At 40.5% G+C, this 22,608-nt stretch overlaps 4 protein-coding genes and 1 long non-coding RNA gene across 8 annotated transcripts in view; 2 read left to right on the top strand and 3 right to left on the bottom strand.

Annotated features, from left to right (window-relative positions):
- Positions 1-697, bottom strand: part of c3h16orf89 (chromosome 3 C16orf89 homolog) — a 3,211-nt gene extending 2,514 nt beyond the window's left edge. The window contains exon 1 of the mRNA XM_042087637.1: positions 81-697. Within this exon, the coding sequence (XP_041943571.1) occupies positions 81-249 (169 nt within the window). The 5' untranslated portion in view covers positions 250-697. The remainder of the gene's footprint in view (positions 1-80) is intronic.
- LOC121706147 overlaps positions 1-12,384 on the bottom strand; it is a 16,483-nt gene extending 4,099 nt beyond the window's left edge. Inside the window, exons 1-2 of the long non-coding RNA XR_006030975.1 lie at positions 12,372-12,384; positions 1,973-1,978 (exon numbers count right to left, since the gene is read on the bottom strand). This is a non-coding gene — a long non-coding RNA (uncharacterized LOC121706147). The remainder of the gene's footprint in view (positions 1-1,972; positions 1,979-12,371) is intronic.
- Positions 2,226-6,592, top strand: alg1 (ALG1 chitobiosyldiphosphodolichol beta-mannosyltransferase). Its single transcript, XM_042087636.1, has 13 exons — positions 2,226-2,523; positions 2,663-2,740; positions 3,146-3,249; positions 3,357-3,505; positions 3,596-3,685; positions 3,787-3,897; positions 4,074-4,195; positions 4,392-4,430; positions 4,531-4,590; positions 4,701-4,811; positions 4,944-5,058; positions 5,148-5,223; positions 5,435-6,592. The coding sequence occupies exons 1-13, from the start codon at positions 2,238-2,240 to the stop codon at positions 5,570-5,572; spliced, it is 1,479 nt and encodes a 492-aa protein (XP_041943570.1). The 5' UTR covers positions 2,226-2,237; the 3' UTR covers positions 5,573-6,592.
- eef2kmt (eukaryotic elongation factor 2 lysine methyltransferase) lies at positions 6,413-8,324 on the bottom strand. The gene is made up of 8 exons (XM_042087639.1): positions 8,082-8,324; positions 7,937-7,999; positions 7,767-7,847; positions 7,565-7,666; positions 7,276-7,409; positions 6,910-7,151; positions 6,654-6,803; positions 6,413-6,562 (listed from the first exon to the last, which is right to left on the bottom strand). The coding sequence occupies exons 1-8, from the start codon at positions 8,199-8,201 to the stop codon at positions 6,462-6,464; spliced, it is 993 nt and encodes a 330-aa protein (XP_041943573.1). The 5' UTR covers positions 8,202-8,324; the 3' UTR covers positions 6,413-6,461.
- pigq (phosphatidylinositol glycan anchor biosynthesis, class Q) lies at positions 11,480-22,608 on the top strand. 4 transcript variants are annotated; one of them, XM_042087633.1, is made up of 11 exons: positions 11,480-11,572; positions 12,731-13,499; positions 13,625-13,756; positions 13,890-14,010; positions 14,486-14,612; positions 14,846-14,999; positions 16,293-16,404; positions 18,820-18,900; positions 19,993-20,107; positions 20,952-21,013; positions 21,393-22,608. In XM_042087633.1, exons 2-11 carry the CDS (start codon positions 12,772-12,774, stop codon positions 21,546-21,548), a joined length of 1,788 nt encoding a protein of 595 aa, XP_041943567.1. In that variant the 5' UTR covers positions 11,480-11,572; positions 12,731-12,771; the 3' UTR covers positions 21,549-22,608. The 4 variants fall into 4 exon arrangements, with proteins under 4 accessions (XP_041943567.1, XP_041943568.1, XP_041943566.1 ...); XM_042087634.1 differs by lacking the exon at positions 11,480-11,572 and adding an exon at positions 12,030-12,203 and having other exon boundaries at positions 12,745-13,499; XM_042087632.1 differs by lacking the exon at positions 11,480-11,572 and adding an exon at positions 12,030-12,203.

Raw genomic sequence — 22,608 nt, 5'->3', positions numbered from 1 at the left:
TTTGCGACATATTAGCTTACTTAGACATCCGTAACATGCTAAATAAATTGGACTAGATTAATGAAATGTGTTTTACTTGCCATGAAGAATTTTGTATCCCACAACGCCATCGAGGTTGATATTTCTGGACTGTTTTTCCAAGAAAGTAACTCCTTTCCTTAGGCTTGTCAGTACATCATCGATAACCTCTTGCTGTGTTGGGAGAACTGTGGTCAAACAAAATACAAGAAGTACGTACGGCGTTGTCATCTTCGATTTAACATTTAATTCGACGCACGGACGTTTTGTATTAGCTCTCAATTTTGGAACGAGTGTTGTCCAATCCAATTCTCCGGGTATGGAATATGGACTTTACGCGCGCGCACTCGGTAAATCCGCGGGGGCCACTTCGATTATGACTTGCTGAGTTCCGTGAGTGTGCAGCCTTCACTAGTAGCCGTGGATGTTGCAATTTACCCACCCACAATACACCGTCGTCCTCGACGTATCGTTATTTGCACTACATCGTTTTGAAGTTAAGGTTAACATGATTTAGAGAGCAATATAAATGTTTTAGAAATATTTTTACAGATCGAGTTTCTCAAAATTGTTCCACCTATAACCAAGCGCACAGTGATTTTAACCGAAGTTAATGTCAAAATTAGATAGGCTCAGTTCAAGGACCGCAATTGCAATTCAAGAGGACTGAAGTTCAGAATTAGCAAGATAGCTCATTCAACCACTTTCGATGGAAAACACCCTAGGCTGATTAGCTTATGTGCGTCTTTTCCTGTAGGAGCGCTTGGAAAGGTGCGCGCGCATTTACGCATAGGGTATACAAAGACTGCTTTCAAATCGACATTAGTTTTAGATAATGAATGATAAAATATTATAATTTGAACATATAGATACTGCCAGAGGGAGTATAATGACTTGCAGGACCTACTTGTGCGTAACTTGAACAGTGTAGATATTTTCCATTACGAAGTATTTTGGGACAAAATAAGATACTCTTGGAATAATGTAAATAGAAGTAATACTGTATTTCAGGACACACTATGGAAGTAGGCTACTATAAGACTGTACTATGGGAATATTAGAGGGTAAAGATATTTTAAAGGTTTACAGAACATCATAGAAGTAGGCCTATTGTACGCTACCATGACAACTCTAAAAATGTTATTGTATTGCTACTTTCTTTTTCGTAAGGCTGAATGTATTGCAGTTAGCTGTTAACAGTGGTGATCAGGTCACAGTTTACAACAGAGTAGGGTAAGGGCTCATTTGGTCTCCCTGTTCCCTCCCCTCTTGCCTCACCTTATTGTTTTTAAAGCGAAGTGAAAACACTGTGTCCATTGACTAGTTTTTTGTGGGACCTCTTTCAACCCACAAATGAACTGAGGCATGTGTTGACCTTGATGATAACAAATCCTCCTCTTTAGAACAGTGGGAAAAGGACTAAACTACTGAACCCAGGCTTCCCAAGACTACCATGAACTAGGCCCCGGGAAAAATGAATAATAATAATAATAATACATTTTATTTATAATGCACTTTTCATCATACAGAAGATCTCAAAGTGCTACAGGTTAAAAACACAAAAAAAGATGAGCAGTTTAAGGAAAAAGAAAAAAAGGTTTTAAAAAAACATCTAAAGGGGACCAAAAGCTTTGCTAAAAAGAAATGCCCTTTTTTTAAACAGTCAGTGGATTGTGGTGCCCTCAAGGTGTCAGGGAGGTCATTCCACAGACGTGGGGCAGCAGCACAGAAAGCCCTATCTCCCATGGTCCTGAGTCTGGTTCTGGGTATGTGGAGGAGGTTTGAGTGAGTTGAGCGGAGGGAGCGTGTGGTGTTATGTGGGTTGACAATTGGGGGGGGGGGGGGCATGTCCATGGATGCATTGGTGAGTGAGGAGGGAAACCTCAATCCTGGTGGAGACGGGAAGCCAGTGGAGTAAGTGGAGAATGGGGGTAATGTGCTCATGTTTCCGCACTCTCATCTCAAATGAATGAGAAATTATGATATGCCTCAGTGCCAGATTCTAAGAAATATAATAGAAGTAAGTTATCCAGGCATTAGTTCAATGCTTCAGTCATTCATGCAAAGGTGTTGAACCCCATTGTCATGTGCAATCTGTCAAGACTTTTTGGAAAGAGCTGTAGTAAACAGTCTGGTTCTCCATTGCACAGGGAAGGATTAAACGATACACGTTCACTTTAAATTTCCACCGGAATATACACGTCATCATCTAAACAATAATGGCGGATGTTCAGGCATCCTTACTTGTTGTATTTGTTGTTTCATTTATAGCTGTTCTTTTAGGTGTACATATAACGGAATTAGATACAGATTGCTGTGTTCTCCCAATTGCTGCTGTAACTGTCTGTATTTTGAGCGTTTATAGTTTCCGAGAATACCGTCAGGATAAAAATCGCCATGTCTGTGTGCTTGTGTTGGGTGATATTGGACGTAGCCCTCGCATGCAATACCATGCAATCTCTCTGGCCAAGCATGGATACAGCGTCTCCTTCGTTGGTTTCTTTGGTAAATACATGTGCAGTTAATGTGGCATTTTGTAAAATACATAATAGTTTAGACAAATGCTCGTAAACAATATTCCATTTCAGTGCATCTAGACAAAAACAGTCATACTGTCAAATTAAGGTGTACGTTTTGACCTTAGGTACCAAACCACACGAGGACGTCATTGCAAATGGAAAGATAACAATCATTCCAATTTCCGAAGTCAAAGGACTTACAGGTAATTGGTTCAGTTTTGTTTGTCATAAAACCATGCAGTTCCCTTCATTTTGACACAGATGTTTCAGATGTGTTCATAGATTTGTTGTGATTTTTCACAAGTGCACAAAGGCCTGGAATATCAGTAGACTCCCAATTAATTAAACTATAACCTATCTGGCGTATATCAGATCACCGTAAGTGTCTGTGTCACTGTGTGGTGACTACTGCAAGTACAAACTAGCTCAATTTAGGTTCTAACAATCATCAAGTTCAAAAACATTTCTGACAAGCTGTCTTTCTCAGATACCTCTTACTGTCTGTTCCAGCATCTCATACAAAATATTGTGGACTTTCCCACTCTCTTATTGGAACTACTGCAATGGTCACCTCTGAAGTGTCGAAAAATTGTACTTTGCTTTTTCAGTTGGTCCCAAGATTCTAAGATACGTCACCAAAGTGGTTGTGCAATCCCTACAGCTTCTTTATACACTGATGAAAATCAAGCATTTCTCCCATATTCTCATGCAGGTATTTTCATAACTTGTCTCCAGTTAGATATAATTCAGATATTATGAGATTTATTTGATGTACAGTATTGCATTGTATATTATATATTTTTGTGTTTTTACCTTCAGAATCCTCCTGGATTGCCTAGCATTGCTGTTACATGGTTAGTGAGTAGTTTGCGTGGGGTCAAGTTTATTATTGACTGGCATAACTATGGTTACACTATAATGGCCCTTACCCATGGACAAAGACATCCTATTGTTCGGGTTGCAAAATGGTGAGAAGAGTTGTTTCCTAGTACATAGAAAGAAGGATCTTATTCAGATCAAAAGAACCATCAGGTTAAATAACAGTCTTTTTTTTTTAGGTATGAGAAGTTCTTTGGCAGGTTTTCAAATTATAATCTTTGTGTCACTAAGGCCATGAAAGAGGACCTCCTCAAAAACTGGAGCATTACGTAAGGTTTCAGTTTACAGAAGTTTCACCTTAATCAGCTTATATCTATCAAATAGCAGCCACTGAAGTCTCATGCATATTAATTCAACGTAACTTTTTTAGGGCAACGACTCTATATGATAAGCCACCATTACTATTTAAAGAGACGCCGTTGGAACCTCAGCATGAGCTTTTCATGAAGATGGCCAAGGTTTACCCACAGTTTCAGCCAAGGTATATATATAGAATATAATATAATAGTAAAAGAAAACACTGTCTTATTTGCTGATGCACATGAACTTAGACAAGGAATCCACTTGTGATGTTTTGTAAGCTTAATATCTGAGCCAAACAAAACATGAATATAAAGTGAATCTCTTACTGAATCTGTACTGTTACCTTCCCTTCAGTGGTGAGCCCACTGATGAAGAAGTGGAGCTGACCGCTTTTACACAGCACAGTGGAAACACTGGCACTGTCAGTCTTGTTGCAAAGAGGCCTGCTCTACTGTTGAGCAGCACCAGCTGGACAGGTGTGTGTTGGCCTCACAGAGGTACCTGATGAGAAGCTTTTTAAATGGATTTTAATACAGAGAGGAATCAGACTTGGCAAACATTTACTCAAGCAGATGTAACAGAAGATTCTTTTTTTTCAGATGTGTGTGATTGAATGAATTTCCGAGAATACCAAATGGTTATTTAGTTATGCATTTGTACTTTGTTTTTCAGAGGATGAAGATTTCTCAATTCTACTAAAGGCACTTGAGTGTAAGATACTGTTCTTTCTTTTCATAGTATACTGAAATGTAAACAATATAAATTCATAGTCTGAAATCATTTAATCTTATATAAATTATTCTTTCAATAGATTATGAAGAGTTTGTGAATACGGGCGAGGGTCTCCCAGAGCTGATTTGTGTCATTACAGGTAAAGTCTGTCATGGCTTGACTAAATTAATTAAATACACAAGTAATCAGGAAGAACCAAACAGCCTACTAACAAAGGTTTTGCAACATATATTCTCCTGCTTCTCATAGGTAAAGGCCCTCAAAAGGAATATTATAAAAAACTAATTGACTCCAAGAGCTTTCAACATGTTAAGATTTGCACTCCATGGCTAGAGGCAGAGGATTACCCTCTGTTGCTTGGTAGGTTCACCCTTCTAAATGTATTCATTGGTCAGTTGACTAATATTTATTTTAGTTGCGCTGAAAAGGACATTCAGCATGAAGAGTTCTAAGAGAATGTTCTGGGTTGTGTGGGGGGGATTTACACACTAGGTTCTGCCGATCTTGGGGTTTGCCTGCACAAATCCTCCAGTGGCCTTGATCTTCCTATGAAAGTTGTGGACATGTTCGGCTGTTGCCTGCCTGTCTGTGCTATACACTTTGAATGGTGGGTACAGGGAGTGGCTGTAATACTGCATTCCTACTTTGTTTTCAGGTGTATTTTAAATAACTGAACCAATTTCTCATATTTTTCAGTTTACATGAATTGGTGAAGCATGAGGAAAATGGATTAATATTCCAGGACTCAAATGAATTAGCCACACAATTGAAGGTATGAGAACAGTGAATTCTCACTGACAAAGAAGTTCAAATGCCACAACTGGTCTTATGTCTGAATTACTCTCCTGCCCCTCTAGCCCTACTTAAAGTCTCAAACATATGTCTCTTTTATGGACGACATAATGTTAAATCTCTGTATGCAAACACATTGACCATGCTGCATGGTGAGCGTTTTGGCTTATTCAGTTGGTGTCTCCAAACAGTTGCTGCTGTGTGACTTCCCGAGCAGCGAGGGCAAACTGGGGCTCTTCAGGAGGAACCTGAGAGCCAGTGGTCAGCAGCGCTGGGATGAGAACTGGGATCAGACTGTTCTTCCCATACTAACGGCTGACAGCAGATGACCAACCAAAACCGACTTCATACAAGTCCAAATATGTGGTTTAGTGAGAAACATGGGTAGATTAAGGCCCGATTCATAGTCTATGCAAGCTATGCAAACGCAAATCCAGCTACGCTAAAAGGGTTTGGCGCATACTTACGTTACATTTAGCAGACACTTCTTGACCAAAGTGACTTGTGTACTTGTGTAGCAAAATGTGTAACGTGACACAAGCGTGTGTGCCATGTCATGCCTTTTTGATGGGGGCGCATTTCAATCTGCATTGCTTGTGTAAACTATGAACCAGCCCTGACCTCTCTTAAAAGAAGTCCTGTGGCATTGTTTGAGTAAGTGGTACATTTCCTAATATACAAGCCCTATGATGTAATTTTTTAGAAACAATGGCATAGGGTTCTTCTTTTAGGTGCAGCACTTATTAAATTAACTATGACAGGTTTGTTACTAATCCACGTATTTGGAATATTGGCAGGATAAAGGAGAAATCCGGCGAGTTTTCACATTGATCCGTTTCTCAAGGTCACCGAGTACTGACCGCTATGAAAAAAAAAAAAAAATGAGCCAGCAGCTAACACAACCAGGCAGCTACAGCACTACACTCTATGAGTATGCCCGTGAGCTCCCATGTACATGCCCCCAGAGTGTAGCATTGTAGCTGCATTAGCTGCTGGCTGTAGCAACTCGAGCTAGGTAAAACTAGGTGTTGTTTTTTTCTCTTGTACCTACAGTACTTGGTGACCTCGAGAAACAGATCTATGTGAAAACTCACCAGAGTTCTCCTTTAACTTCAGTGTTCCATTCCTTTATTTAAATATAAGGGCAGCATATATCTACCATGTGTAAATAATGTAAATAAATGCTTTATATCAAAGAAATAATGCAACATTTCTCTTTTACAAATATAGTTTTATTAATTCTATGGTGGAGAATCTGTTGTATGGGAAGATTTGGGTTGTAGGACCTGTGATGATTGAATGTTTCACCCCGGCATTTGCTGAAATAAAGAAAGGATATTTTATAGGTATTCACTGTGGGTCTAAATTAATGGAGCAATGCAAAATGAATAAAGTAATTTATACACTCACCAAGCTGCTTTTTGAAGAAACTGTATGTTTCTGGGTTGCGGATTGTGGAGGCAATGTAAACATCTGGTTGGCCACTTGTAGTGGAACATTTCAGCACCCTGCCCAATAGCGACACCAGACAGTCTACAATGTCAGGGTCATATACCACATCTGTATAAAAAAAACAATGGCAGAATAGTCAACATTATAGGTATGACTTCACTTATGGTTATTGTTTGTTTTTCATTAGTTAGACTTAATACTGGCCCAGTCCTACCTGCTGCAATGACTGTGTTGGCGTCAATGTCTATTAACCTGTCCTCTGACACTTCCGCCCAGTCCAGCTCCTCAACACATACCGATACATCTGACAGATTGTGGCTGTTGAGATTAACATTTGTGTGCAGTTTCTGCAGCACACGGGGATGGAAGTCGCTGAATACATACTTTCTAGGCTTACAGGAGCGACATATTGCTATGCCGGTTAGTCCAACTCCACTGCCCAACTCTAGTAAAGTCCTGAGGGGAAAAGGGGGCAGAGTGAACCCAGTATATGCATTCACAATCCACTAGGTCACATTTTGATGCTGGGCAGAATGTTTAAGTATTCATTAGTTAAACTGGGATAGAACTGGAGACTCACCTGCCACTGAACATCTGTGGGTTCTCCAAGGCCCACTCAGTTAGATAAAGAGCAGCCTCCCATGTGACCAGTCCAGTAGTGCCTTCAGATATAACAGCCTGGCTCTCTGTCAGACTCACTGTACCCCCTGAAGGCTGATAACCAAAACATGCTTACTGAACAGTGTTTGGGACAATGAAGAGGGAGGGCCCTTTTGCTCAAACAAAGCCCCAATAAATCAATAATATGTGAACATAGATGCAGGGATTGTAGTATGTGCTGCTAATCCATGAACTTTAAAATGTCCTACCAGAAAATAACTTTTAAAGCAGGTGGATTTCTCTTCGAGACTCAGAACTTCACTCAAGGCATCATAGAGTTCATCCAACGGTTCTGTTGTGGTAGATTCATGCTGAGAATATTTCTCAAAATCAATAATCGTGAACATCCCCTAAAATTGGTATCAGCAACAAAAATGTGGCAATATAGCATACAGTGCAAAAGCAACAAACCATTTTTATAAGTTGTTGAAGAAAGAGTCTCCTGTATTTCACTGACGGAGGATGTTGGAGACAAACTGTGTGAAGACACGTCTGTAAGAAAGAACATTATAAGAGTTCAGGCTAGAACCGCTGCAATAATCTATCCACATAACGTTACTTTAATGAGATAGGCTACTAACCTGATTCAGAATATCGAGAATAAGGTCTGATGACCGCCCGTTTGTGAGTTCAGCTTCAAGCAACTAAATAATAAACATCATATTAAATGCATAACATCTTGAAATACCTTCATTAGGAGAACATAAACGTGATGCGTTCACTTACACTCCATGGAAGAGTATTCAAACGACACATTGCTAAGAACTGCACCCTGAAGATGGAAACGATATCTTTAACTTGGCTGGCATCATCTGCGAAATTAGATGAACTAATAGTCGTCTCCATTAGTATTTTAGAAGGCTGCACATTAGCTGTTCATTCATACCAAGACAGACAGACAGTAAGGTTTCACGTGCAACCACACTACACCGACAACATTTCCTGATTACCCGGAACGATTTCATGGTACTCCATGCAGCCGCGTTGCTACATAGTGGATGTAGTTTTTAAGTGCAGACCATAGGTGCAGAAATTGTAAATATATTTTTGAGTATATTTACAACATGCATACATCTGTTAACCATATTACAGATGCTAGGAGGGATAACATACCAAATGATAATGTAATAATAGGACATGTACATGTTAATAAGAGCTGGGGCAGTGCTGGAAAGCAAGCAAGTGTGCATAATTGCCTTTTTTAGTCACTGTTTCTTTCCACTGCTTATGGTGATACTCAATTGTCCATATGATCAGTTGATAGGTCTATAGCTACACACAGAGGTGGAAAAAGTATGAAAATATTGTACTCAAGTAAAAGTACCAATACCTTGATAAAATATTACTCAAGTACAAGTTAAAATACCGATCTGAAAATGTACTCAAGTAAAAGTAAAAAGTAGTTCATTTAAAATGTACTTTAAGTAAAAGTTACTTAGTTACTTTTTTTTTTTGGGGGGGGGGGGGGGGGGGGTACCAGAACAACCAGTTTTACCAGAGACTTTCTAATGAGGAGACACAGCACTCAAAAAATCCTCCATAGTAATGCATGGGGTTAGTTTGTAACGCCAATATGGCAGTTGTCTACACATATCACAACCCTTCCGCGGCAAAACGTTGACATGTGAATACGTTGAGCCAATCATGTGGTGTGTTGTAAAATACATTGAGCCAATCATGTGGTGTGCTGTGAAGACATCGTGCCAATCATCTGTTGTGATCTCGCTGCTGGAGCAAGATTGGTGTCGTGAAGCCTTACGCACACTCATTTCTGCCGAAATAGATGCACGATAAGTGCCCAAAAAGTGTTGCAATATGGCCGCCGAGTGGAGGTACTTGCCTGATAAGGATGTTGAGAAATGGAGATCTATGTGAAAAATCACCTCCTTTAAGTTCTTTAAGTTTGAGCAGTAGTTGATTTTCAAAGTTAGTTGCACTCATCCTTGGGTCGCTTTGCAGTGAACAGTAATCCAGCACAACTGAAAAGCCCCTCACAGGCAGCTGAGGCAGGCAGGCCAATGTTGAGTTGCAGAGAGTTTTTTTTATATTTGGAAATGAGCAGAAGGTTCAGCAGATTAAAGGGCGTCAAACTAGGGGGGAAAGTGGGAAGTATAGGGCCCCAATAGAGGAGAGGGCCCTTGAAAAGTGGAATACAGGGGGCACAACATTTGCATCAGGCATTAGTAATAACTCAGGTAATCCACACATAAAAATCCAAACAACTCCATAAGTAGAGTCATGTGTAATGAAGTGGAATAACGCAGGGAAAAAGTATTGAACACGCTAAGAAAAAGCACTAAGGCAAGGAAAGGGAAGGAACGAGCTGGAATCTGTACGTAGTTAGAGAGTAGTTATCCTTTCTATCTGCGCAAATTAATATAAGCTTGGTTAGTAGCTTACATATTGATGGGCTATAAAAAGGTTTTTCATTACCAAGGTGTCACACAAGAAACATTTCATGATGGATAAAAGCAAAAAGCTCTCCCAAGACCTTTGCAACCTTATTGTTGCAAAACATATCAATAAAACTGGTTACAGATGCATTTCAAAACTTCAGAATCTTCCAGTAAGCAGCATGGGAGCCATTATCTCCAAGTGGAAGAAACATCACTGCATCATCAACCGGCACAGGATCTCCTCGCAATATTTCTGACCAGGGAGTCAGAAGGATAGTCAATTCCAAGAGCCAAGGACCACTCGGAGAAAGCTCCAGAAAGACTTGAAGGCAGCCGATTCAATTAAATTCAATTAAACAGTTCTGGAAGTAATCTGGAACTAAAGATCAGGATTCACAAGAGGGACCCCTGGAATCTGTTTAGAACAATGGACCAAAATCACACCTGATACTGCGACTAATAAGTTTTGTCATACAGGAAATGTCTTGAAGCTGTCTTTACAAACAAAGGCTTTTCCACAAAGTATTGAAGAAATTTCAGTAGGCACGTTCAATACTTTTTCCCTGTGTCATTCCACTTTAATACACAAAACTCTTATGTTTGGATTTTTTATATGTGTGTTAATATAATGAGTGGTGAAAATTTCGAATAGACTCACTGGAAGTTTAGGCTAATTACTGAAAAAAAAAATGAAGCGTTCAATACTTATTTCCACCATATATTTATTTTACCTGAATATTTTAACTCCCAAATTAAATGTAAAAATGAATGTCAGACGAAATGTAAAGTTTGACTGACTGGATTTTGTATACAAAACATAGTGAAAACTGTCTAAGGTCACTCTCACTCTCCCTTGCTAAAGAGCTAAATGGTTTAGTCCGCCTGCACGATTCATAAGGTAGTCTATCTTTTGTTTATTTAGTTGAGCATTGCTAGTAGTGGACCGCTAATTGTTGTGCTGCTGGTGCAATGTCTTTCTCCAAGAAAGCCAAGTCGGGTTACTAAAAACAAAGGCCAAAACAGGAAAAAGAGAGACATCAAAATGAGGGGAAACAACTGCTAATAAACTTCTTTCCAAAGAAAGGTGAGCACAAACGTCAAAACACGAAATCCAATGGTGTTTGCTTGAATATCTCCGCAATCATTGGTGCTAAAACGAACTGAGACAACCCATTGGAAAAGCGGAAAATACACTTTCATAGGTTAGGCTAATCTGATGCATCTCGTGATCCAGCTCCATCTCCATCACTTTCAGAAAGACTGCATGGCGTCAGCTTGATTCATGTCCTGTTGTAGGCTACATGCTGATCATTATCACTAGGCTAGTGGTTTAGGGCGCGATTTTTTTTCTGTTTTCGTTTCGTTAGTAACTTTTTTTTACTCAAGTAACGGATGGGATTTTTGATGTAGCGAAGTACAATACTTCACTCAAAAAGTAATCAAGTAAAATTTAAAATACCGATTTTATAAACTACTTAAAAAATACAAAATACACAGAAAAACTACTCAATACAGTAACGTGAGTAAATGTATTTCGTTACTTTCCACCTCTGGCTACACATTCATCAGTTATCACTTTTAAAAAAAGCATAATATATTATTCTCCAACTTTGTATGGTTCCAGGCCAGTGCTGCATGCTGAATATCTGTTAGCCTCACCCTTGTTATCTATCAGCTCAGGCTATTATCTAGGGTTGAACACTGGTCTTGAGCCCGCTCTTTTTGTCGTTCTGTCATTTGAACCAGCCTTCTGAGACAGACATGTCTGTGGTCTTTTAAAGAGAAGACAGCTTTGACTTTTACTGCTAAAAAAATTGGGGGGTAAGACGAAACCTTTTTACCGGATAAAATGTTTTTTTAAATGTGTCAATAAGAGTAGGTTACAATTATGATGTAAAAAAAAAACATGTAGATTGTCAATGACTGTATTGCCTGTCATTGACTGGCGTGCGTGCAATTGTTGGCTAGCAATTAGGCTATAATTAAAAGAAAAACACTCTCACACAGTCGTAGCAGCTAGCTAGGCCTACTGAAGATCAACAATAGGCTGGATGAGCGCATCACATCATGTCAACATCTCACAGACAGCAAAAATAGCATTAATTGGAACGTAAACAAATAATAAAATAATAATATATATATCTATATATATAAGTAATAATATCAGAGCCAGGTTTCAAGAAGAAACGACAAAATCCTACACATTAGGTTACATTCTTGTGGTAGGTAGGAACCATTGCATTGACCACAATAAAGTAGTCGGAAGGTATTTATGGACGCACTATCAACAATGAACATGGCGATATCCAGTAGCATTTAAGCTAAATGTAGAGTATGTCTATCAAATATTAGTTGTTATGAGAAAGCTGTATTTGTTGAGGTATAGATCTGTTGATTAAGATAATTAAAGCGATGGATTGACACAATTAACCTGTCCACTACGTCTTGAAAGGTGGGTATCATCATTAGGTTGCTAGAACTAGCGTATCTATCTAAGTTTAGTTTGACATCTGTCTGGTCTGGAAGCTAGCTATCGATAACAGAGTGGTTGCATGACAGAATGTTATCGGTCAACTGAAATGTTACATGCACCCAAAATAGAAAATATTTCTTGCTAAACTTTCACACTATGTCAAGAGAAAATTCAGTAATTTGGTCATGAATGATGTGACAAATCAATAAAGGCATTCCATGAAGCTAATTTTGCCAGAGGGTTGTTGTTACTATAGAAACGGTTCAATAAAGCTGAAGGTCAGAAGAAGTGGGGCAGTAGCAGAGCAGAGAAACTACAGGCGCGCGATTCGTATCATGCAAGAGTAAATAAACGGGTATTTTTAATTTCCATTATCTTTTCAGGAGGCATTTTTCTTAACTTGTACACCGAAACATAGCTTGTTGCTCATTCGTTTTATAGTATCATTCAACTTTTGCTGTGAGATAATGTAATCACCACTATCTGCATATTATGTTCACCTACAGGGTTTCTTTTTCAGTCGCTGGACGACCCTGAACTGGAAAATATGGTGCTGAAGATTTTCTTTCCCCAGTGCTGTAACATGGCCGACAGTGGCCTCTTGATTGGTCGCTGGCTCCCTGGCCATGACTCTGCTGTGGTCCTGGCTGTCATCCACTACCCGTTCATTCCCGGACAAGTCAAGAAGTACCTGAGCCAAATGCGCAGTGAGACAGATGTCGACCTCACTGTGCTGGGCTCCTGGAGCATGCCTAAAGAAGGCCAGGAAGGAATGGACAGCTTTCTGAAGGACCTCAGCACCATCTTCCCTCACAATCGCTGGCTTAAAATTAGCCGTGAGGTCGGCAAGAGTGGCTTCCACTGTGACATGGTAGGCAACGAGGGAACACTTTTCACGGATAAATCCAAAGGAAAGGATGAAAGTATCCCCAATGGAGAAAAGGACGGCGGTGACAATGGAGGTAGCAAGAAGATCATCTTCATCCACTACGACCAGCGCAAGGTGATGTTGTCCCAGCTCCACCCAGTCCAAGAGGCCATACAGAACTCCAAAGCAGAGCCCTCTGAACTGCGTGCCATGTTCCAGACAGTGTCCCACAGCCAGGCGCTCTTCTTCCTGGATAGGTACGACGACGGGCCACTGAAGACCACCCACTGGCAGTCGGAGGGCAGGGAGGCCAGCATCGTAGTGGAGCTGCTCAAACAGGGCTCTGTTCCCCTGTGCATGCTCATCACGTGGATGCTGTCAGTCTGGCACTGGATATGTGGCATCAGGTGAGCTAGAACACACACACACACACACAACACACACACTATACTGTCTTTATAAATGTGCCTGGCTTTAATTGTGTGATAGTGTTGTAAAATTGATGATGGTTGTGTCCTTTGGTTTTTTGCAGGATACTGAATACACGTCCTATCCAGTTCATTTCCAGCAAACTGTCGACTTGTGTGCAGCTGGGACACAGAACAGAGCATCTTCAAACTGTGGCATCTCCTAAAAAAGCCACCGGACACATGGATTTTATGAGGTGTGCATCAGATTAGATAAAAGTCCATTTTAAATAGGTAGCCAATATTGTATATTGCAAGGTAGTGTATTCTTATATATATATATATATATATATATATATACGTTAATATATTAATAATTTCCTTCTGCAGAAAGGCCAACATTTTTGTGTCCTTCTTTGTGGACATGGCTCTTGGACTGCTGCTAATATCTTGGCTCTACAGGGAAAATCGTATAGGACAATTTGCCAATACACTGGTACCAGTTGCAGATGTAAGTATTATGGGTCACACTTTACATGTATAGTCCACCCACAGACTATAAACAGATGCTCAGATCATCAAAAACTATCTGTTAACACTGTTAACTACAATTTACGGTTAAGGTTAAGGTAAGGACTTGGATTTGGTTAAGGTGATGTTAAGTAATTGTTCAACAACGATTTTTCATATTGAATTTGAATTTTGAATTTTACCAGATGATATATTAAGTCTCTGTGGGCGGCCTATCCAAGTAAACTGTATTATTATGAGACTGCTTATGAGGAGTACTAACTAATACGTCTTGAATGTAGAGAAGTGTGATAAAACTGCTCCTTAGTAAGTCATCTAGGATGAAAGTGTCTGCCAGATAAACAAATATAATGTGAAACTTATATACTTACTGACAGAATGCTTGCAACAAGTAGCATAGTGGCATTTTTATCTTGTAAGTGGCTTAAATCATCTGTTAACTTCTAAATGTTTAGCATGTTGCCAAAGAGCTTCAGGAGCTGCTGCAGTGGCTGATGGGGGCACCAGCTGGCCTGAAGATGAACAAGGCTCTGGATGAAGTGCTGGGCCGCTTCTTCCTCTATCACATCCACCTGTGGATCAGTGAGTTTTGGCTCTCTGTAACTTCATCTAGCTTATTATGCTGTACTTTGTGCTCACTTTAGTGGGTAACAAAATAAACTAGATAAAGACGTGTTTTAATTGCAGACATTACCAACTGCATCTTATATAAACACTAAAACAAACAGTAATCAGTTCCTGGCACAGTTTTGTACTTTTGTACTGTTAATAAAACCAAGTATTTGGGCTGATCAATAACCCTGTTTTGTTTGCAGGCTACATCCACCTGATGTCTCCCTTCATTGAGATGATCCTGTGGTATGTAGGGCTCTCTGCCTGCCTGGGGTTGACCTTTGCTCTCTCGGTACTGTCAGACATTGTTGCCCTGTTGACCTTTCACATCTACTGCTTCTACGTCTATGGGGCCAGGTAAGGCTCACTTTCATATTTTGTATTGGTACCTTGCCGGACTGTCCATTTGTATGATGGATTATTGTGAGATCATGTGCACTTCTTACCAGCAGAGGGCAGTATTTGTCAGGCCATTTAGTGGAGGTCTTTCAAATGTTAGGTGAAATATGTTTTCAACACTCATAGCATTGAATTGTCCATCTCTAAATCTCAAGGAGGGAAAAACAAGTTTTATCTGTGGAAATGACCGTAATCAAAAGATTGATGGAATTACAAGGTGCTATTTGAATTTTTGAAATGCAGTGCTAGCCTGATCCTCACAGTTTACAGTTGATCATGAATCCATATGATATCTTTATACATAATGTCTATATGATCATGCAAACAGCCTAAGGTGATGTGATTTTGCTGAGGTTTCCTGTTTCCTCTGAAGATACCATCTGTGGCAGTTAGCCATGTAGAACTCGGCACCTTTGGATGTTTAGAATACAAACAGCCACTTGAATGGAAAACTGTAAACGATACACAAATGAAGTGAGTGTTGTAAAGGTCAGCTATTTCACCTATCCCAAGCCCCTCCACAACAACAGCCCTAGGTTCCTCTCTGCACCTGGACTTGTATATTTAGAGTGGACTTCTCCACCGTGACTATAAGCATTTTGCGGTCCTGTGTGTCTGGACAATACGTGTCTTGTTTTACTTTGCTCTTTTGAACCCAGGAGAGTATCACAAAACGTATTTCACTTCTCATTACAATTTTAAATGCATCACACTTCTATCTAAACCAATGACACGAATGCATTATAAGTCGTGCTCAAGGTTTTCCCATGGTGAAACCTCAGAGGATCTGTGTGATTGCTAATGGAGCTGGAGGCCTAGTGTGAGTCTGTCAATGTCAGGCTGGGTTGTTGTGTGCTGTTGGTCTAGACTCCTGTGACTGAAGCTGTAGACACCCAATCAATCACAGACGGTTACTCTCAGGTGGCATCTAGTAATTAAATACCCCTCTCTTCATCAAAATAGGCAACTTAAATACCCCAATGGTAAATAGGTAGCGCACACACGTCTCAAATGGACTCATCTGGATTTCACAATTTATTTTTGACCAGGGAAGAAACAAAAAATAGAAACTAGATAGAAAAGAAAGAAACTATTGCTCATCTTACAGGAAACACCAGACTGGTTCATGAGCTCTGTGAGAGGCTATAGTGCTGTTCTCCTTGGTCATCGTCACTCGAGATCTCGTCATCCAAGTAGGGCTGCCTGTGCTGTGGTTATGATGAGCTCACGGTGTGTTGACTGGCCCTGCAGGTTGTACTGCCTGAAGATCTACGGCCTGGCCTCCCTCTGGCGTCTCTTCCGGGGCAAGAAGTGGAATGTGCTGAGGCAGCGTGTGGATTCCTGCTCCTACGATCTGGACCAGGTACGACTCAGTGGAGCCTTATCGCTCATTCCTCACCAGGGGTGCGTTTCCTAAATGCAAAGTTGCTAAGTTAGCAACTTTGTTGGTTGCAATGCAATTTCCCATTGCCAACCAACTAATTTGCTAACAGATTAGCAACTATGCTTTTGGGAAACGCACCCCAGAGTGTGAGTTAGGCAGTTGAAGGAATACGTTTTATGTCTTAAGTGCACAGAGACCTTGGACAGTACAACTACACAATAACTGCTTTCAGACCTACGTGTAAGTCCATATGTTCTGCGGATGTCAAGCAGTTGGGCCGTATATTTGAACAACATAACCATGTGTTCAACCACGTTCAACCTGTTCAACCACACAGAATCTGTTAATGTGCGTCGTGTCGTTCACACATATGACCGCATAATGTCAGCATGTTAGCATCATATCTGAATCACTCGAAGGGTCGGACCTCCGTTTGGCAAAGCTCCGCATATACTGCGGAGGACGTGTCTGAAAGCAGCTAATGTGTAGTTGCGACAGTGTGAGACACTGATGAAGGCCTAATGGCTGAAACATTTGTTTGTTACCCCTGTCGCTACTAAAGAAAATATTAAAAAGAAAAAAATTCTTGGAGTGCAACTTTTTTTTGATTTTGTAAATGAGTCCGCCCCCACAAACAGACTAACTGTTACTTTTGCCTTCTCTGTCAAAGCCTTAAATTCTGAGGTACCCTGCCTACAATATCCAACCATATTTGATCCCATTCCACTAAGTGTATCATCTCTCTCGACCTGTCAAATCTTCATATAATGACTACTCACGTAGAAAAACACAAGGAAACCTTATATCACCTCCACCTCCCAAAACACAGAAACCAACAAGCATTACATTAATACACAGGATTAGATGTTAAAATCCCTTGTGCCAAAATCCAAAGTAAAAACACATTCAGAAGCCCCAACTCAAATTAACTTTAAAAAGCACGCTACCCACAAATCTGCCAACAAATGGTCACAAACACAAGACAAATGGCCATTCCAACAGCAGTATATAGTATGCGGCATGTCATTGGGTTATCAAGTGGGCACCCTCATTCACCGATGTTTCGTTAAGATAAGATAAGATAAGATAATCCTTTATTTGTCTCCCAAGGGAGAAATTTGCATTGTTACAGCGTCCAAGACAATGAAGGAAAAGAGACTTACAGACAACCCCCCCCCCCCCCCCATACATCTTCAGTAGGACATGCAGCAAATACACATTCCTTGGGCATGCTTCCCAGCACCATACCTGTTTGAGCTCATGTGGGGAAAGCACAACCACCATGTACAGCCATTTATCGCAGTAACAAACAGTCTTATCATCCTACTACGCACTAATGCTAAATACATAAAATAAATAAATACAACAACAACAAGGATAACCTTTTCTAATGGGAACCCACAGTTCTTAAGAATAGTTACATTGTCCTTGTGTAATGTATAAAACTGTATAAAAAAGTAGTCAGTAAAACATCTCCAGTAGTTCTAAAGTGCCTTGTGCTCTATTGGGGTGGTGTTTATTATACAATCTAACTGCAGTGGGTAGGAAGGACCGGTGATGTCTCTCCTTTATACACACAGGGTGTAGCAGCCTGTCACTGAAACAGCTGCTCAGTGTTGACCGAGTGACATGCATTGGGTGACGCTCGTGACCCAGCATAGATGTCAGTTTCGCTACCATCCTGCTCTCTCCCACTATCTCTATTGAGTCCAGCTTGCATCCCAGAACAGCACTAGCCCTCTTAATGAGTTTATTCAACTTCCTCCTGTCAGCAGCTGAGATGCCACTCCCCCAACATACTACTGCATAAAAAATGGCTGATGCCACCACTGAATTGTAAAATGTTCTCAAAAGCTCCCCCTGAACCCCAAAAGATCTGAGTCGCCTCAGTAGATACAGCCTACTCATGCCCTTTTTATAGAGTGAAACCAGCGTCTTGGAGACACTCGCCTCCATGCTGCCACCATATTACCACATTGAAATATCCAATACCCAAAATACTCTTAACCAGCCTAGGCATGGTCTAGGTTGGTCCGTCCCGTTGATGTGGACTGAACCATAGCCATAAAAATCCTAGCCAACCACCATCAACCTAGGCACAGCCCACCACAAACACAAAACAAATGAGCCAGTTAGCTTACCTTAACTTACGCCCCATGTTGCCACCATATTACCTCAATAAACATCCAAATACTCTTAACCAACCTAGGCATGGTCTAGGTTGGCTAGGTTGGGCTTAAATTGTATCTTCTAACTGGGTGCTTTGAGGATAATACAAGAAAAATAGAAAAAATATATCACTTTTAAGACATATTGGATAGTTGATTCTGCTGAGACTGTTGCATCTTAATAATTTAAGCACACATTCTGAATGTTCTTCCACTTGTTTTGTAGTTGTTCATCGGGACGCTGCTCTTCACCATTCTGCTCTTCCTGTTACCCACTACAGCCCTATACTACCTGGTCTTCACCTTGGTGAGTCCTTCAAATACCAGTGTTGTTTTCCATGTGTAGCTTCAGTTCAGATAATTATGGGATGTGCATCTCTGCGGAATTGAACTTGTGAAATGAAGATTGCTTTATTTAAATTTCAAACATTGAAATTCCAGTCCACAACACTCACACTACATTGCAAGATGGAGTACAGCAGAGCCTCAATAAATTACGAAAATCAGAGAAACCACATCAACTTTTAATCCTCCTTGTAAGATTCATGAACCTCTCTCACGATTATAAGACACTTCACTAGAGTGGCATAAAAACTCTTCTTCCTCCTCCTCGCTCAGCTCTGACCTTCATCATAGTATTTGGGACTGTGCGCTCTTCACACCACTTTCACAGAGAATATCAATGACCATTTGCTCAGTCTGTCAGTTTGGCGCTGTGAATGATTTTAGATCATTTACACGCATTAGAAAATACCAGAAAAGTGCTTATATTGTTATTGCCAGATTACCTCTCATACTTGATTGTAGCAAAGTTGCAACATTATGATAATGGATATTGAGTTTGAAAGTGTTTCTCTTAAGGTTCTGCCCTTCTGGGTGGTGGTGGAGGTGAGGGGCGTAAAAGCCCTATGGCTTCAAGGTCAAAGAGAGGTCAGTTAGACACAGCAGGTGTTCATGCTGATTTATGAGATACGTCAGATCAGAACAGTGTCATCTCCCACCTCTCCATCGTGGATAGTGCAAGGGAAGACATACAGTATGATGGACATTTTGCATTTCATTTTTCATATTCAAGTACTGTGAATGGTTGTATTTCTCCTGACCAACTCTTTAAATATCAGTGAAGAGAGAGGAATGCATAGCCGGCCTGGTTACCCCCTGAGTTCTGGACCTCAGGACTGCCCTGCTTCACACCTTTTCCCATGATACAGCATGCAGTCCACCAGTATTATTAAAAGCATGGTAATCAGATTGGCTCGTTGTCTGCCATCACTGAAAATGTGAATGGGAGCTAAATATACTCCCATTCACAGAAAGTGATTGAATTGATCTGCTATTTAGGGAGAGGCATAGTTGGGAGTGAGCTTTAATCTGATCTGATCCCACTCTGTCTCTGCAGCTTCGTCTAGTGGTGGTGCTGTTCCAAGGCCTGATTCACCTCAGTGTTGACCTCATCAACTCTTTCCCTCTGTTTGCCATGGGGCTGCGCGTGTGTCGGCCTTACAGGCTTGCAGGTGAGCTGGGTATTGTCAGGTGCAGCTGGTGTTGTGCCACCTGTTGTAACATCTGGACCACATAAGTTCATTTTAAAATGTCATAGTATCGGTGTTGGACTGTAATTTGCTGGTCATTGTTGCATTTGGTAATCAACCGAAACTCTGAATATCTGAGTTTAAAACCGTATGCATATAGTTATAACATTACAATGATGCTTGCTCAAATTAATGAAAGTTAGTAAAGTAAAGTCAAGACAACAGGCCTAAACGACCTAAAGTACTTTACAGTTGAGGTAGTAAAGTATAAGTATAAGTATATATACTTTTTTGATCCCGTGAGGGAAATTTGGTCTCTGCATTTAACCCAATCGGTGAATTAGTGAAACACAGCACACAGTGAACACACAGTGAGGTGAAGCACACACTAATCCCGGCGCAGTGAGCTGCCTGCTACAATGGCGGCGCTCGGGGAGCAGTGAGGGGTTAGGTGCCTTGCTCAAGGGCACTTTAGCCGCGGCCCACTGGTCGGGGCTCGAATCGGCAACCCTCCGGTTACAAGTCCAGAGTGCTAACCAGTGGGCCACGGCTGCCCCATAAAGAGTTGACAATAAGGAAATACATTTAAGGAGCAAGGAGATAATGGCAAGACAGGGCAGGGATAAAAAAAGGATAAGAAATAAAATAAGGTAATGCCTAAAATATGAGATTAAAAATAAGATAAATAGTAAAATAAAGAAATAAAATAAATGTTTATATTAGGGCTTTAGAAGGGAACTGTAGTGTGTTAATGAAGCTACTCTATGTGTTAAGTGTGATCTGATGCATCCTTCCTTGTTGACGTAGTTTGTTTGTGTCTTTGCAGAGGGGGTCAAATTTAGAGTGTTGACTCAGGAGCCTGGGACTCCGCTTCATCTGTTAATGGAGGTGGGTTTAATTTATTCATTATTAGCATAATGCTGTTGACATTACTGTAGTTGTGCCTTTAGTTGGAGATCCAGATCCAGAAGCCGGATTTGGCTTCTTAATTCATTTATGTTCGCAGTTCCATGTTGAATTATTAGTGTGAAGACTTTGGGGAATGACACCAAAGGCAGTGTAACTGCTCTAATACCCAGTTGATTTCTGTGTAGTTCAGACCTACATAAAACATTATTATAGATTCACTTTATTCTGCACCATCACCCTATCCTTGCTTGTCTCTCCTCCCATTTCTTTCGTCTGTCTCTCTCTATCTCTCTCACACACACACACACACACACACACACACACACACACACACTCCCTCTATCGTGTCTTTGTCCAGATCAATCCTATAAAGTGCAGCACGGTGGTGCAGTTCTACCGGACGCCCACCTACAGCTGCTACCCCAGGGACTCGTGGGGAGCCCTGTGCAAGAAGCTCTTTGTGGGAGAGCTCATCTATCCCTGGAGGCACAAGAGCAGCACCAAAATGGACTGAGGCCTCAGAGGACAAGCCAAGAGCAGGACCAAAACAACAAGCAAACAAGCACTGCTGGGGACACAGGGACAGAAGGGCATAGGCAGACATGTGGAGGGCAGGGGGGATGTTTCCTTTATTTTTCCCTCCGGAAGCAAAAAAGCAATAGCTGCTAATATAATATTATGTTACAGATAGTGAATTAATAGAGATTATAGGATAGAAAGGTACAATCTAGTATTGTGTATTTACTTAGACTTCATTCACAAAATGCAGTAATTTTTGAAAGTGTAATTTAGGATTATTTAAACTAATTATTTTCTACATGCAAATCTTTTTTTTTTATTATTGAAATGTCAGAGACCATTTTTAACATTATGAATATTTGCAAAAAAAAGATAAATGACCTGAAATAATGAAATGTACTTGATTATTATGTGTATTTCATAGTTTATTTTTTAGTAGGTGAATTGTGCCATCACAGTAAGAGAACATGTCAGACATACGTATTTTACAACCTGTAACCATGGCGAGGACATGCCATCCAATTTGATTTGCTGCAGGGAAAATAAACCAACTCTGATTCCAATCATTTGACCAGGAAGACAAACCGTTGACCTTCCACTCGGTCTGTCGTTTAGCACTGCCACCATCTGATTGTTTCTTCCCAGGCTGCTATTTCTCACACTCACTCCAATCACCAGATAGTATTTGTCCAGGGAGAACAGGGAGCAGATGATGATTGATGAAGCTTTGTAGTACCTAGGTGCTTTGTTAAAGCAGGTCCATAAATCCTTGCTGTTCCTGACTGTGGATATTTTGAATGGATTGATCAACTCAACAGTTGCTAAAACACTGGAGATATATATATCTGTTTTATGTGCCTACGTTTAGACTAAGATGGCCCCTGAGACTATGCATAGATTTAATGTTGACAGAAATAAGCATAGTACACTGTTAGTGGAATTATGACTTGACCTCAAATCCAGGCTGAACTTTAATGTGTTTAATTTTTGTGTTGTTTTAATTTGGTAATGGAGATGATTTGGGCGTACTTCAACTGTATTATTAAAAATTATTA

This window comes from Alosa sapidissima, chromosome 3 (assembly GCF_018492685.1).
Source record: "Alosa sapidissima isolate fAloSap1 chromosome 3, fAloSap1.pri, whole genome shotgun sequence".
NCBI classification, from domain to species: Eukaryota; Metazoa; Chordata; class Actinopteri; order Clupeiformes; family Clupeidae; genus Alosa; species Alosa sapidissima.
The sequence above is the reverse complement of the archived record's forward strand: the minus strand, read 5'-3'. Positions and strand labels throughout refer to the sequence as shown.

What these genes read in the sequence shown, in the direction of transcription:
- eef2kmt (XM_042087639.1), bottom strand. Translation starts at nt 8,201, where the DNA reads ATGGAGACGACTATTAGTTCATCTAATTTCGCAGATGATGCCAGCCAA. An exon ending in TGAATACTCTTCCATGGAGT is followed by an intron (nt 8,000 to 8,081) that starts GTAAGTGAACGC and finishes TTTATTATTTAG; the next exon opens with TTGCTTGAAGCTGAACTCAC. An exon ending in CAACACAGTCATTGCAGCAG is followed by an intron (nt 6,804 to 6,909) that starts GTAGGACTGGGC and finishes TTTTTTATACAG; the next exon opens with ATGTGGTATATGACCCTGAC.
- pigq (XM_042087633.1), top strand. Translation starts at nt 12,772, where the DNA reads ATGGTGCTGAAGATTTTCTTTCCCCAGTGCTGTAACATGGCCGACAGT. An exon ending in TTCTACGTCTATGGGGCCAG is followed by an intron (nt 15,000 to 16,292) that starts GTAAGGCTCACT and finishes CTGGCCCTGCAG; the next exon opens with GTTGTACTGCCTGAAGATCT. An exon ending in CGCTTCATCTGTTAATGGAG is followed by an intron (nt 21,014 to 21,392) that starts GTGGGTTTAATT and finishes GTCTTTGTCCAG; the next exon opens with ATCAATCCTATAAAGTGCAG.
- alg1 (XM_042087636.1), top strand. Translation starts at nt 2,238, where the DNA reads ATGGCGGATGTTCAGGCATCCTTACTTGTTGTATTTGTTGTTTCATTT. An exon ending in ATTGTTCGGGTTGCAAAATG is followed by an intron (nt 3,506 to 3,595) that starts GTGAGAAGAGTT and finishes TTTTTTTTTTAG; the next exon opens with GTATGAGAAGTTCTTTGGCA. An exon ending in GAGCAGCACCAGCTGGACAG is followed by an intron (nt 4,196 to 4,391) that starts GTGTGTGTTGGC and finishes TTTGTTTTTCAG; the next exon opens with AGGATGAAGATTTCTCAATT.